The sequence below is a fragment of the Calliphora vicina genome, chromosome 1 (assembly GCF_958450345.1).
Source record: "Calliphora vicina chromosome 1, idCalVici1.1, whole genome shotgun sequence".
Classification (NCBI taxonomy): domain Eukaryota; kingdom Metazoa; phylum Arthropoda; class Insecta; order Diptera; family Calliphoridae; genus Calliphora; species Calliphora vicina.
In genome coordinates, this window is record NC_088780.1 from 46414829 (window position 1) to 46431028 (window position 16200).

Sequence of the window (16200 nt, forward strand, 5' to 3'; positions counted from 1 at the left end):
ATATTGATATAAATTTTGCAAAAATGTTTGTAGGTGGCATACCTTCAATGATTCTTGCCATGATGGTTTGGGACAAGGCGTACCAGAGTCTGGTATACACGGATGTAGTTTACGCTTGAAAAGTATTAGTACACTGTCCATAATGCGCATAATAAGATGAGGTGGTCTTCCCAATTTACGTACTGTTGCTATATGTGCCGGTTTAATTGTATTCAAAGCGTTTTCAGCTTCTTCCAAAGCGGGTTTGGCCGCTTCCAGTTTTTCTTCGGCTAAAGCCTTTTCATTGGCTATGCAGGCTACCAAAGCTTCTGCCTTATCCTTGACTATTAACACCTGATTCTTAACTATTTCCGCCTGCATGGCCCGCTCAGTTACTTCCACTAACACTGACTCGGCTTTTTTAGATGCTTCCACCAGCTCCTCCTCCATTACGACTAAATCCATTTTTAGTATTTCCACTGATGCTGAGGCTTCTTTCAATTTCTCTAAGCCGGTATCCATTTTTTCAACACCATCTCCCAATTCCTTTTGCTTCTGCTGATAGATATTCTTGTAGCCAGCTATGAAGTTGAGATATGACTTGGGTGTTACATGAGTAGCGCGCCGAAAACGTTGGAAATATTCTTGAGAAGTTTCTGCCACAATATCTTGTATTGAACCCAAAGCATTGACAAGTTCTTCTTTCACTTCCGGTGTACACTCTATTTCAAAGTCACTCAGAAAGTGTCGAGAAACCGAGACGAGAGCATCCTTGGGCCAAGGTTGGAACCAGTCGATGGTGCAGCCCGATACCAAAGCCGGAAAACGTTGTACCCGTGCTCGGAAAGTCTCTCCTACGGGCGAGAAACAAAACGCTACGTGAAGATTAGCACAGGTACGGGCCAAAAAGAACTCCATCACACTCTCGGGGGTGGCGGTCTTACGTTGATTTTCTCGCTTCATTATGGGTGTCAACTCTTGAACAATTTCAGCTTGTTCATCTCTTGAGAATAGATTTGATATGACACCAGAGGAAAGTATATTATTAAGATATTCCAAGAAACCTTCCTCTTTAATATCCATATCAGTGAAAAGGAATGTGGTACCTTTGCCTTGAACTCCACAAGTACGATAGAGCAGTTTAAGATCTTCCAAAAAGTTGGCCACATTGTAGGAACGTGTTAGGGCAATTTGGAATGTTTTATAGCCCGCTATAAATGAAGCTAACTTTGTAAGCGATTGTTTGCCGGAACCACCTACCCCGACCAGCATGACATTTCCGCGAGGATGCCTTATAATACGAGAAATCTTTACCAAATGCAACATGGCATCAGGAAAGAAAACCAAATCCATCCCGGAACCTCGCACCATTTCATTAAATTGGGCAAGAAACATAACCAGACGCTCACGGAGTACTTCGTGAGAGGTCACCGGCTCATAGACTTTGGGCAATTCCATATCCGCATCTTCGCCCTCTTCGCCTGTAGGTTCAGGAGCATCACGCATGAAGTCAACAAACACCGGATTTGGTATAATCATTTGAACATGATTTTCACTCAATTCCGAACGCACCAGACACGATAATTCCGAACTAAACCACTCCTTATCGGGAAAATTGGTAAATCGATCGGCAAATACCCGAGTGCATTCGTGTTTCCACAAAGACATTAACACACTTTCCGAAGTTATCACCGTAGACAGAGTACCCACCATACCCTGCCAAATACGCGACAAATCTCTTAAACTGAAAACGTAATGAAATTTTGCAGGAGTTGGCAGCAATTTCTCCCTAGTACGTTGCCATAAATAACGTGTGATAACAATTAATTTCTTAACCAAATTTCTTACATCCGGTATGAAACCTCTTTTGGCATTATAATGTCCCTCGCCAATAACACGGAATATTTTATCTATGGAATCATTATCGGGTATATTACAGTTGAAAACACAAAATTGTCTCTTCAATCTAGAGGGAATATCATTACGACCTCCACCCGGTAAACCCATGGCAGCCACATATTGCACATCTACCACGGTGGTGAAATCTCCAGGCTTCTCCAAACTATAAAAACCTTTCATATCCATAGATTGTCTTACAATTTCATTGGTCACTTGATCACCCCATTCGTTTATCTCGGGTAAATTAATATCATCGATGAACACTATCAATTTGCGGCCACCCGGAGGACCAAAAGTTACACCCACTCTTTTTTCCACATAACTTTCGATAGTTCTTTGAAATTGATATGGACTTGTGGCCGACGAAAAGTTAAATGAACGTCCCATATAAGTTTCCACATTCATCTTTTTCATGAAATTCTTCATAATCACTGTCTTGCCGGTACCCTGCTCACCAATCAACATGACTGCCTTCTCTTGATTTGCTATGCAGCCGATAAGATAATCCATGCGTACATTATCAACTATGGGCACTAGTATACTCAAATAATCTGGAGTGGAAACTTCTGGATACATATAGGGCGTAACTAAAGTCTTCCATGATTGCCAACTGCCCGTTGCCGAAACAAAGAAATCGAATATACTATTTTCACTGGTAGTGCCTTTGGCATAATCCAAATCTGGAAAGGTTTCCTTAACATATTGATTGATTTTAACACGATCCGTTGTACTGAGATAAGCTCCCAAACCCCAGGCTAAAGCAAAGATGTATAAACGATGTAAATGCTCTGGTGTGCAAGTATCTTCCTTTTCTTCTACCAAGGTTTCTTCGGCAGCTTCTTCTACGGATATAAAAATGGAAATGAAAAGAAAAATTATAAGAAATTAATTATGACAAATAACTGTTACAGATGCAAATAGAAAGAGTTAGTAAATTTGGTTAGACGAGACCACATTGAAGACAGTTAGTAGACATAATCTATTTCACAGGCACAAATTGTTAGAAATTAAAATATAATAAAAGGAATATTAAAGTAAAGGAATAGTAAAATGGTAGAGAAGAAAGTAGTTAATTTTGTTAGACGAGAAACCACTTTTTACAGAGTTAGTAGTAGACACAACTTTTCAAGCTCATATACTGAATTGATTTTTAGAAAATACAATACACAATTCGATTAATACCTGTATTAATTCAGAAATTATACAAATTTCTAAAATTTAAAAGATTTTGTTAACAAGTTAAAAGTCCATGGCAGCGACTGAGGATTGCCCCACAAGTCCGTTTTTTTATTTTTAGCAAAATTGGGGATTTTTACGGTATATATAAATATCTATATCTTTTAAAATGTATATAAATAGCTAAAAGGGTGTTTTTTTCGCTTTCAAATTCTACAGGCCACATGTGGGCTTGAAAATTGTTTGGACGAACAGCCCACATATGGGCTGTGGACTTTTGGCGCTCTCCGCAGACAGCCCATATAAGTATAGTTGACCAATGACCGATTGGCAATCAAGAAGGTTTGCAAACCTACGAGAGTGGGTCAAACTGTCTGTGCCTTTTTGAATGAAAATTTTATAATTTTTCAACATAGTCTCCTTTGAAACCACTCTATGCACTTTGTCCAATGTTTCTGCAGTTTTTGTATCCCTTCTAAAAAATAAGATTTGTCATCAAAATATGTATTTTTTGTGAGACGATTTTATCTCTCCGCCGAGCCATTTCATCAGGTTTCAACTGGACGTCAAGAACGTTTGGCATCTTCCGTGCTTGTAGGGCCACAACGAAATTCAGTAAACCACTTTTTTACCATTGAAATTGATGGTGCAGAGTTCCCATAGCTTAGCCTTTATTTGAGTGATGGTTTTTTCCCGCAAAAAATAATACTTAATGAGAAGCCGAAATTCACTTTTTTCCAATTTCACCTCAAGTCACGCTGTAATCTGCTATCAACAGCTGTCAAACACAAACTAAATGACCCAGCTTGTTATAATTTTGACAGGAGTCAACTAATAGATGCCTGTTTACAGGTGCAGTGTTGCCCTTTCAGTTAACTGCCGGGATATTGAAAAATTTTCGGACTAATTTACCCACCCTTGTATTAAGTAATTTTATCCGATTCTTGATTTTTGATTAGGTATAATGTTTTTGTATGGTCAATCAAGTCTCATGGGGCAGAACATGCTTCTATCTCTTATTACATGAGGAAGATGAGAAGAATTTGGTATGTTTTCTTAGACATTGTCTATTCATGCTTCTGATAACGTTTATTATGTTCCATAAATCAATGTGTGATAAAACAGAAAATTCATCGAAAAATGTATCCGAAAAAACTAAAATTTGTGCTATAATACAAATTTAACTAGTTTTTTCGGATAAATTTGTGCTATAACACAAATTTAACGAGTTTTTTCGGATACATTTTACGATGAGTTTTCTGTTTTATCACACATTGATTTATGGAACATAATAAACGTTATCAGAATCATGAATAATAGTTTGGAATAAAATTTCGAGAACATATTGCTCTAAGCATGTAGTAGGATGCGCAGACTATAATCTTTCCCTAAGCTAAGTTTACTAGATTATCATAAAACGGAGAGATGTCGGCAATGGATAGAAAACTCAATGTCACAACCCATAATCAAGAATGTTATGTTGTATCTGGAATCCTTATCTGTTTAAATAAAGTGTTTCAGTTCACTGGCAAGTAAATTATACGATGGGCTAATAAGTCTTCTTTACAATGTTAGGATGTGCTAGGTACCGCATGAGTATAATGTAGATGGAAATGGGATCACAGACGAACTTGGGAGATAAGGTTGAATTTGGTGATAAAATCTATAATCTGTCACTATTATAGAGTAATACCTGAGAAGTGATTGAATGATATAAACTGACCTCGGAAAACAGAACCTAGGATTATATGGCTGGGCAGAATATTCTACGATGTACTAGAATTAATGTACACATTAATGATTCTATGTTCATTTAATGACAGGAGAGTGTTAATTAGGCGATCTCTTCTTTTCTACATCTTATTATTTCTTTTCGAATGGAATCACAAATTGTACACATACTTTCCTAACCTAAAATATGGGGTTGGATAACTGAACAGACAACTTATCAAAAATTGGACTCAATTAACTTTTTTCCAAACTTCACCAGTTCAATATTCTTAGATAAATATAAACCATCTTTCGAAATTAGCAACCAAAAGTAAATATTCAATTTAAGGAACATTCAGTCAGGTCAATTGTACTACACTTTTTGCTATTTAAGTACTCGTTCCCCCACAATACATCACGTGGCCAAATAGCTTCCTTTAGCAGTCTATTAACGTCTAGTCTGACAAAAATTCCTTATTTGATTTTGGCTTAGAGATTAATCAGACATTAATATGATCCACCAAATATCAGAAATCATAAAATCTTAGATAATGAGTAGAAAGGAGCTATATATTAAATGTAGTGCTATAATATACTTAATAAAACAATTGTGTCTAAATCTACTAAAACTGCTGGACCTTTGTAATTTTGCAATCGAATAGATAACCAATCATTTAGCAAAAAAGTATTAATCGAATCACTGTTTGTCATGCTTTAAAAAAAATGAAAGTGCTTTAGTAGTTTAGTATCAGAAAATACAAGCTTAATCAGGAAAAATGTAGATACATATTTACATAGAAGAGTTATAACAGAATCTGAAAATAGGTTTAAGTAAACGAAATAAAAATACTTTACCATCTTCTTCTTCACCTAAGGAATTACGGCGTTCTTCTTTAACAACTTTAACTGAAAACGTTAAAAATTATTCAAATATAAAAAATGTAATACAAGTAGATACTAATGACAAGCCCAAATGATGAAACCTTTATCGGAAATTATTTTAACTAGAAGTTAATAACAACTTACCATCTTGACTTTCTTTGCTAGACATACTAACAGCTTGTTCGTCTTCTTTTTTAACCGGCACCAAACCCTCCAAAATCAGTAACATTTGTCGAACAATATTACATTGCAGAACAGGCATAAGCAATTTAAGATTCTGGGTACCCCAAGAAATTACGGGAACAAAGGTACGTTCAAACAAATCCGAGAAAACGGTTTTCTCACCAGGAGCACGATTTTTAAGCCAAGCTTGAACAACTAATGAAAAATATTGTTAAGAAGCTAGACTACTGTGCTTTAAGAAAAACTTACTGGGCCTTGAATCCAAACCCGAAGAACTCATATACACCATGCCATTGCGTGACACTGTTGCCGGGGAAGCATTATCAATATTATGGGGTTCAAAAATAATCTTTACTGTGGGAGCCATGGTTAAGCGATCACCATTGGCTAAGGTTAGAGTTTTATTATCATCTAGCACGGAGTTTAGATTCTCAATCCATATACTATCCACTGGACCATCTAAAACCAACCAAATATGTTCACCACTTTTAACTTTCAAAGTTTTACGCCACAGAGCAGAAAAAATGCCATCAGTCCAATCGTTAGTGGCCACATCTAAACGGCCAAACATTTGAGCTGCCGTTATGGCCTTTGGATTCATACGCATCTCACGATGATAGTCACCCATTTGTGTTAGGGCCTTCATTAAAGTGTGTATGCAAGTTGTTTTGCCCGCACCACTAGGTCCTAAAGTCATAATGCCATGACGGACATTTTGGGTTTCATACAGCTGTATAAGCTTAAGAACCCAAGGAGGATGGTAAACCAAATTAGCTTCTTCGGCCTGTTGGGCTATGGCCGCTTCCAGTTCTGGGTAATTGGTTTTTTCGAGGGTCTATGTAGAAGAATACATACAAGTTTATAGTTTATTTAAGAAAGATGATATTGAAATCTTAGCAAGATTTGTAATTGTTTCAAGTAATTCTTAATCAGTTATATTTATTTGAATTTACCTGATTGGGAAACAAATCCGATACCAGTGATATGAACAATGGCTCATCATCATCTATTAACTTCGATAGATTCATATCACGCAGGACTCGCATCACAATCGTACTCTCGCTATCCTTTGAGTTCCTTCGCTTTGCTGCACCTAGTGTCCTCAATACCGACAGTATATTACGCAAACCAAAATCATAATGCACTTGTTTTGTCAACTGTTCTTCGCACAGTTTGTATAGGGTGTAGAATTTTCGTGCCAGTGTTATATTTTCCAAGAAACCGCACGAGGCCAATTTTACGCGTATGATTATTTGACGATCGGGCACCATCATAGCCACAGTGCGAAATTGAATTTTCAAATTTTCGGGCAATTCCTTGCGACCAGCATAGCCGGGATTCTGAAAAGGAAATTAATAATGGCAAAAAATTATTTTTTTAAGATATAAGCGATAAAAATGTTATAGGAAATTATAAATGATGTATGGGACACTTTTTTCAGTTGTTATATGGCGGACTCAATAACTCTACCAAATTGCCTGTAATAATAGCAAAGTAAATACAACTAATTGGTAAATACAACTTGTTGGAGTCCATAGGATACGCCAATAATTTTAGATTTTCACGAACACTTCGTTTCAGTGAAATACCGGTATTCTTAAAGTTACAAATTCCAAACATCATAAATATATGGAAGATTTCATGTCAAGTTAATCATCTTTTACCCTATCGAAAGGCAGATAGGGTAAGTCTTCCGCAAGGTGCTATTGGATAGTAATTCAGACACTATTTTTCAACAAGATCGGTCAAGGACTCTCTGAGTTAGAGGAGGTCAAAATTTGAATTTTGACCTTCGCCATGAGTGGCAAGGGTATATATAAGTTTTTCATTCCGTTTGTAATTTCTACATTTTTCATTTGCGACCCCACAAAGTATATTATGGATCGTTATAGATAGCGAAGTCGATATAGCAATGTCCGTCTGTATGTTGAAATCAACTTTCCGTAGCCCCTTAATAGCTTATACATGATCCATACATCAATATGTCGGGAATTCTTCCGGCTCGGTTGCTATTTAAAATCGACAAATCCGGCCCACAAAGAGCTTAAACTTAAGGAAAAAAACGGGAAACCTCGATTTTTGGCCTATTTTTGACCTAAGTCACTAATATAGACAATATGGATATCTAATGATAGATATTTTAAACGATTTATATAAAGCTGTAGTAAGTTGGACCTACAATGGGTCAAAATCGGGGAAACATTTTTTAACCCGAATTTTTTTTTATCAGAATTTTTTGTCATAAATTATTTTTCCCAAAAAAATTTTAAAAATTAAAAAAAAATAAAAAAAAAATTTGGAAAAAACTTTTAAAAAAATTAAATAAAACTTTTTTATATAAAAAATTTTGAAAAAAAATTAAATTTAGTTTTCCTAAAAATATTTAAAAAAAAAATATTTTTATGTATAATTTGGTGAAGGGTATCTAAGATTCGACCTTTGACCTTCACGATTTAAGGGTTAACGTTTTCCGATTTTAGTAAAAGTTTCAGAGTATATTTAGAATTATCTGGACTATAATATTCTGAATAAGTTTGGCTTAAAATTCATAAGAGTAAGGAAATAGAGCTCATTGGCTAAAAATTGCCAAATAATTGGTTTTTCTCGAAAATTTCAAAATTTAAATCTCAGGTACGGAAAAACTATAAGAGATATTTTCATAATTTTTTCTGAAATTTGTTTAACAAAATTTTTAAAAATTTGAAAATGGAGTTTTGAAACTGCAGTTAAAAAAATTTAATTTTTTGTATATACCTAAGAATAGGTTAACGCTATCCTATGAAGACAAAAACTCATATACAAGTAAATATGGACATATTTTAAGTAAAAATGAGGTTTTATTTTAATATTTCTCAAAATATGTTAATTTTGTTCATACATTTCTTGTTCTAGTGGCCTGAGACACGTTAATGGGCTGGCGAATTTTTAATAACTTTAACATTTTTTGACCAATTTCTGTTTTTTATGTCTCATTAGAACGACAATTACGTACACATTTCGATTCTTTTAAATTAAATTACAAAAGTAATTTTTTAATGGCAAAATTTTTACAAAAACTGAAAAAAATGCATTTTTTCCCCTTGTAAATGCATCTCAAAACTTCAGAGGGCTTGCGGCACGTCTTAACCCCAACCGATTTACCTAAAATTTTTTCAGGATGATTTTTTTACTAATGTTCACCAAACTGGGGGGGTGAGAATGGCCAAAATCCAACTTTCGTTTATTAAGGGCCACCCTAGTATATATATGTGATTTAAACATCTAATTATACCCTACACCACCATAGTGGGGAGGGTATAATGCGTTTGTGCAGATGTTTATAACGCCCAAAAATATTAGTCTAACACCCACCTTAAAGTATACCGATCGACTTAGAATCACTTTCTGAGTCGATTAAACGATGTCCGTCCGTCCGTCTGGTCGGCTGGCTGGCTGTCCATTAGACATGCCCTTAAAAAATAGATTTGCTTTGGATGGGTCTTATTTTGTTCATTAGCAGCTAAAACTAACTACTGTAAAATTTAAGTGCAATCGGATAACTAGAACACGTGCCGGAAATCGATTGAAAGTTGTAAAATTGGGTAAATAATGGTACTTTTTCCTATATCTTAAAAAAATTCCCTATTTAAATACTGTATTTTAAACATTTGCAATAAACCTAAGCTTCTAGAGAAAATTATCTTTCTAAGAATGTATAAAACAATAATTTCGAATGAAAAATAACCGACCTAATTTTATGGTGATCGGTCCATAATTGGTCATAGCCCCATATAAGGCCCACTTCCGAAAATCACTCAAAAATATAAATTATTGAAATTTTAAAAGAAACATGTTTTTGCTCTGTTACTTAGTGTAGGGTATTATATGGTCGGGCTTGACCGACCATACTTCCTTACTTGTTTTTCATTGGTTTTTGTTAAATTAAGTTATTTTCATAAGTACGTTAGCGTTCTATAAGTATGTGTTAGACATAGTAATATTCGGTGCTTTTTAAAAATTATAATTACATTATTTTAAACTCTAGAAAAAACATGTAAGTATTAATTGAGTATTAGTTTAGATGTTTGTGTATTAATTGCAATTAATTACATTAATTTTTTAACATTTATTTATGAGATAGATGTCCTTTAAGAAAATTCGCCCAATATATTTGACCTCACCTGGCGGGAATGTGTGACGATTTACCTCTAATTTGACTTCATATTCTTAATTAGCAGCCTCAAATTAACTTACAAACTTACAACTAATTCTATTTAATGTCTGAAAGGGTTAATTGATTTTATTTATGTTTTGGAATGCTATTGTACTTTAGTAAGCTTTTTCGCGATCAACTTAGAGCGTGAAGAAAATTAAAATTTGTTGAAAAACGTTAGTTTTTGATACATAAACCAATATGCTCAGCCATGTACATATAAGCCTGACCTGAAAAACTGGAATCGTTTTGGCAAAACTAAAGACGGAATCGAGCGACAGATTAATTTGCAACATGACATCATGATTTTTATCACTATGTCCATTGGACTTGAATATATATCTAGTAAAATATATAAAATTTATTGTTAATGAACTCCAACTTACATAACAATATTATTTTATGTAACTGCTACATCAACAAGGATACTAAAGCAACAAATTATATTAATGTAATTTAAATCTGCCAGTTTCCTCAACACATTATACTCCGAAGGCTACATTAAGAATCATAAAATTATTCCAGATTTAAAAACTCCTTATATTTACTTAAGACACTTTAAGTGGTTTCTTTCTTTTGTTTTCAACAATATTTTAGAAAGAAATTTACCAATGTCTTTATTATCCTTTTTGAAAAGCAATAAAATAAACATTATAAAATTTAAATTTCTTTTCACTCGCCTACATTCAAATACACAGACAGATAACATCATAAATTTACGTTTTTACAGCCTTTTTTATTGTAAGGAAACACATACACAAATATATACAGCAAAAAAAAAAAACAATTTTCTTTATCAATTTACTAAAAAACTGAGCTTATTCCTGATATTTGAGATGCTAAAAAAACCTACTTTTGGGTTGAATTATGATTTTTTTTTGATAGGCTGCCACAACACATGTCCCAAAACATTTACATGTGTTGTGTACATATTTCGATTAACACGATATTTGAATAATTTGGTTGAGAAGGAGCGTAAAAGAAACTTTTAAAACAAATTTATATTTTTCTACTGAGAAAAACATTTTATTTATAAGTGAAGCATTTAGAATGTATGTTAAGACGTTTGCTTTAGTGGGTGTAGATTAGAGTATCCAAAAAAACAGTTTCCGGTTTAATCGTAAAAGTGTATTCTTAAAAAACCGGTTTCGGTTTCTGTCATTCTAAAAAAAGGTTAACCGGTTTTATATTAATATTAATATTTTTTTTAATATGAAAAAAGTCTAATTAAATTTTTGACTTTATTTTCATATCATAAAATCTACAATCATAGAGAAACATAGAGCGGAAACTACAAAAAAATTACTCAAAATAATCACACATACGAGTGTTGTTTTTGTTTTCACATAGTTTTTTTTACTAATACATTCTCACCACTTAGGTTTCTGACAACTGAGTTAAGTCTTTGACAGGAGAGTTTCCGCTCTATGTATATTTCTATACAAAATTAGTAGATTCACAAGTTATCATATGGTTTAAAAAGGTTAACAACCTTTCATGCAAAAAATGTCATAAAATATTAGAGAGTGAAATATTAGAACATTATGACAATATGACATGGATACCTTTTGAATACACTAAATATCTCAATATTTTTAAAAATGTCATCAGAAAATATATTTCGTTAAAACCGTTTAACCATCTTAAATAAATCAGTTTGTCAAACAACCTAAATGTTGAAAACAAACAGAAGAGTTTATAACAATGGAAAACCCGGATGACCGGTTTTGGGTTTCGGTTTTGGATACTCTAGTGTATATATTATTCACGTGTCAACTCTTTTGTATTTAATCACATCATGATGAAATAAATATTTTATGTTATGAAGACTTATAAGTAAAAATTGGTTATCTGGAATACGTGATATCTATAAAAAGAATATTATTTTCAGCTTTGACATGCTAGCACCATTAAGGATTTTCTAGATTGAGAAATCACATTGCATAATCTGTAATTTCAAACTGGCAGGAGCGGTGCTATGGGGTCTAAAAGTAGGGTACTTCACAACACATTTTCTAACCCTTGTGGTATTTTTCAAAAGCAATGATATTAATATATTATTAAAACCCTCAATTATACCTATACAAATATCATCTCAATTATACCTATACAAATATCATCTCAAGTGAACCAACTTTCAAAATCTATGTCTTCCGTTCGGGATTTTTTGGCAAAATCAAAAAATAGGTCTTCAAGGAAAATATCTAAGCTTTCTTTTGAGCAAGAAAAAAAATTTAAAAAATGGGTCCATTTTGAAAAAAAAGTCAATAAAGTTTTTGATTTTGCAAAAAAAAGTCAAAAAATTAATGTTTTGAGTTACAAAACATTTATTTTGATAGATATCGACCTCGCATCCCACTAAGCGACCAAATAGGTATTCAAGGAAAATATGTAAGATTTCTTTTAAGCAAAATAAAAATTAAAAAATGGGTCCATTTTGAAAAAAAAAAAGTCAACAATGTTTTTGATTTTGCAAAATAAAGTCAAAAATTTCATGTTTTAAGTTACAAAACATTTATTTATGTCTTTATAATATGTATTTCTCCAAGGAAAATATCTAATCTTTATTTTAAGAGAAAAAAGGCCCCATTTTGAAAAAAAAAGTCACATATGTTTTTGATTTTGGAAAAAAATATTAAAAATTTTTTATTTTTTTTTTTTTCGAAAGATTGAACAAATAGCTATCTAAACAATTTGGAACATATTTTGCTAAGAACAATAGGTAATAAGTTACATGAATGAGAAAAATTTCATACCGATCGGAAGACATCGGTATATAAGTAAAGGCTGCAATCTCCATTTTTTTACATTTATTGTTTCTATACCCCTCAAGACATAAGCTAGAATTCGCCTCAGAAATTTCATATCAATCGGATCAGCCATCTAAACATGTTCGATTTATGTCCATAATATTTTGATTCTGTCTCACTATGCCATAATTTTAATAAAAGTAATATTTTCTTCCAAATTAATTTTTTATATAACAAATTAATTCCTGTAAAATAATTCTTATGTCACATACTTTTAAGGTATATATTCTTGACGTTTTTAAACAAACTTAAAGTAATTTATCATAAAACCACATTTACTAAACTTTATAAGATACATACAACTTATGCTTACAGTTTCCATGGCCAAAATTTTGACACCATAAAAAGGCTAAAACATGCTGTCATGTCGTATTTTTTAATCAAATACAATCCAAAAAAAAAACTTTCTTCTTAATTTGTGTAACAACAAAACCCAAATTCCCTTTATACCTAATGAAAATAATAATTTTCAAATAAAAATACTATAAAAAAACGAATAGAATGAAGGTAAAAACCCCAACCAAAAATTACTGGTCGGGTGTTTGGTTGTTGGTTTTAGTTTAATTGGACCTTGGAGAGATGATTGTGTATTTTCCAAATAGCAGCAACAACAACAACGAAATTTGATTGTTTAAAGGACCTTTTGTGTTTGTGTGACAGTAAATGTGTCTGTGTAAATTTAAACAACTATCAGAGGAGCATTTAACAAGCTCTAAAGTGTAGATAATGAAGTGATTAATTGACTCACTAAGTTGGTACAATGTAGTATATGGAAGATGCTGCTCCGCTTACTTTTTCTGGAAAATTAAATTCAACTTTGCACAATTTTTCAAAGGTCAATTGTGTGTATTCAACTGAAAGACAGCCAAAATGAAACTGAAAAAGTTTTTAATTTTTTTTCTTAACGAAAAATACATATTTGCTTTCTTTCGAAATAAATTTAATTGAATGACAAGCTGAGAAATAATTTCAACAAAAAAATTTTGTATTTTGGAAAAGAATTTTATTGGAATTGTTTACTTGTGCTGTTTTACTTGTCTCTTTCTTATATAAAAAAAAGAACAAACAAAAATTGAAAAGTGTAAAATTCAATGCTCGAATATTTATACAACAATTGAAAACCGTTCTTAACTTGGAATCCATTGTTTTATTTTACGTATAAGACTTACAGCTGAATAAAATGCCGTTAAAGAGTTAAAGTGCGTTTCTACACTCAGAATATAAAGACAGTAAAGAATTTTCTTTTTTGATAATTTAAATTACAATTTTGAATATACAATTTTCGTTATTGGTTGAACTTTAATTAAAAAAAAAATATTGAAAATACCGTTTTCAAATGCGAAAACTGTATTTTCAATAATTTTGTTTACTCCAACCAACCAATAACGAAAATTGTATAGTCAATTATCAAAATCAAAACATAAAATAAATTCATTAAATTTCTTCTTCAAATCCTTAACAAAATATCTCCCAAAATGTATTAAATGATTAAATTTTTCTTCAATTCAAATCTAGTACAAAAAGGCTTAAAACATTTGTTTCAATTAATTTTGTAAATGATTTGATTTAACAAAAATTTAATCATTCAAAGTTTGAATAAATTCTGTTATTAATTAAGTTCAAAATTAATTCAGTTTAAACAAAGGCTTTTGAATGATTCTAAAAAATTAAATATTAGGTATGGATTTATGGAATGAAAGGCTGACATTTTTTAATAACGGATTAAGATTTTAGTGAATTAAGCTCAAATTGTATTAATTAATTCGAAGCTCTGATATTTAATAATTATAACACTAAGTTCTTATATGAAATTTGGCTATAATATTCCTGCAGTATCATTATATATTTCGGAAATAGCCGGTTATCCTGGTATGTAGAAAAAATTTCCCGAATCCAGGTAATCAAAAAAGGTCGAGCTCCCATATAAGGCCCACTACCGAAAATCATTCACGAAAATAAATTATTGAAATTTTAAAAGAAAAAAAGATAAAATGATTTTGCTCATTTACTTAGTGTAGGGTATTATATGGTCGGGCTTGACCAACCATACTTTCTTACTTGTTTTTTATTGATATTAACAAACAAAAGTCTTCTACTTTACTTTGCTGTCTGGGACAATTTTGAGCCCAGATATAAAAGGGTTAACAATTTCCTAGAAATTTAATATTAGAAAATCGTAAATAATCTTAAAAGAAGTAAAGAAATCATCTGAAATTAAACATTAGAAAATAGGCTACGTAATGTTTTTTAAGAAATAATTTTAACAGAATTGTGACCAAAAAACAAATTTCCTCTAATTTCGTCAACTTCAAATCGGTTCCCACGCTAAATGTCATTAATTTTGTATGTTTTATTGGTATCAAACAAAGTATATCGTAGAACAACAAATTAGGTTGCTATTACGAATCTGTTTTCCCTGTGTGTATGCACATTAGGCTGGGTCGATTTTTATGGACGATCAAAAAGTAAAAAATCGTATAGCAGAAACGCAATCTACGGAAAATTCTAAGAAGTTTCCTCAAGAAAACATGTATTGATGTTGTATTATAGTTTCGACCCTTACGAAAACTTTTTTTGAAAAAGTATACAAGAAGGAATCGCAAAAGTATCTGGAAAGCAGTGGCACTCATAGCCACCAGAGAACGAACATAATCAACGAACAACGCGAATGTCAAAGACGTTCATATAAATGATAAAATAAGAAAGAAATACCGTCGTCTTATTACATCAAGGATAAAAGTGCATAAGATGTTATTTATTATAATCGATGTTATCTTTATGCCGACCACTGCTATAAAGCTCTTTATTGCAGTGGTCGGTTAGCTGGAAAGTTAGCTTTAAAGCATCTCATTATGCTTTAAAGCTAACTTTCAATTCAAATTTAATACACTTCATTTCGTTTTCGTTATTTCACATTTTATATTCTATGAGTGTAAACCCTACAGAAGATAATTAAAAGTTGTTAGCCATTAAATTTATTTTATTTTACTACTAAAATATAAATTACTACCATACTTTTGAGCGCATATTAAAACATAAAAAATGTATCTATGCATTCGATACTTACAACTTGACTAACATCCATACAAACATTGATTACTACTTACCATCGTTATAAATATACCAAATTCCGGATTCATTTCGATGGTATCACCATCGGTAAATATAAATGATTTCTTCTTTTCCTTTTTGGCTGTTAAGACAACAGCAACTTGTTGCGCTGCCACCGACAAGACTGGCAATTCAATGCGATTGAATTCATCAAAGCAGCCCCATGAACCGGATTGTGCTAAACCCTTGTAAATACGACCCAAGCCTCTGTAATATAAAACGTGTAATGAATTGAATTTGTATCTAATTTTAAATTAT

General features: G+C 32.2%; 1 protein-coding gene across 1 annotated transcript in view; it reads right to left on the reverse strand.

The window, feature by feature from the left end:
* The window catches only part of Dhc1 (Dynein heavy chain 1), a 108454-nt gene that overhangs the window by 71280 nt on the left and 20974 nt on the right, over window positions 1–16200 (reverse strand). The window contains 6 exon segments of the mRNA XM_065515984.1: window positions 43–2720; window positions 5620–5670; window positions 5770–6024; window positions 6079–6664; window positions 6783–7169; window positions 15939–16149. Of these exon segments, the coding sequence (XP_065372056.1) occupies window positions 43–2720; window positions 5620–5670; window positions 5770–6024; window positions 6079–6664; window positions 6783–7169; window positions 15939–16149 (4168 nt within the window).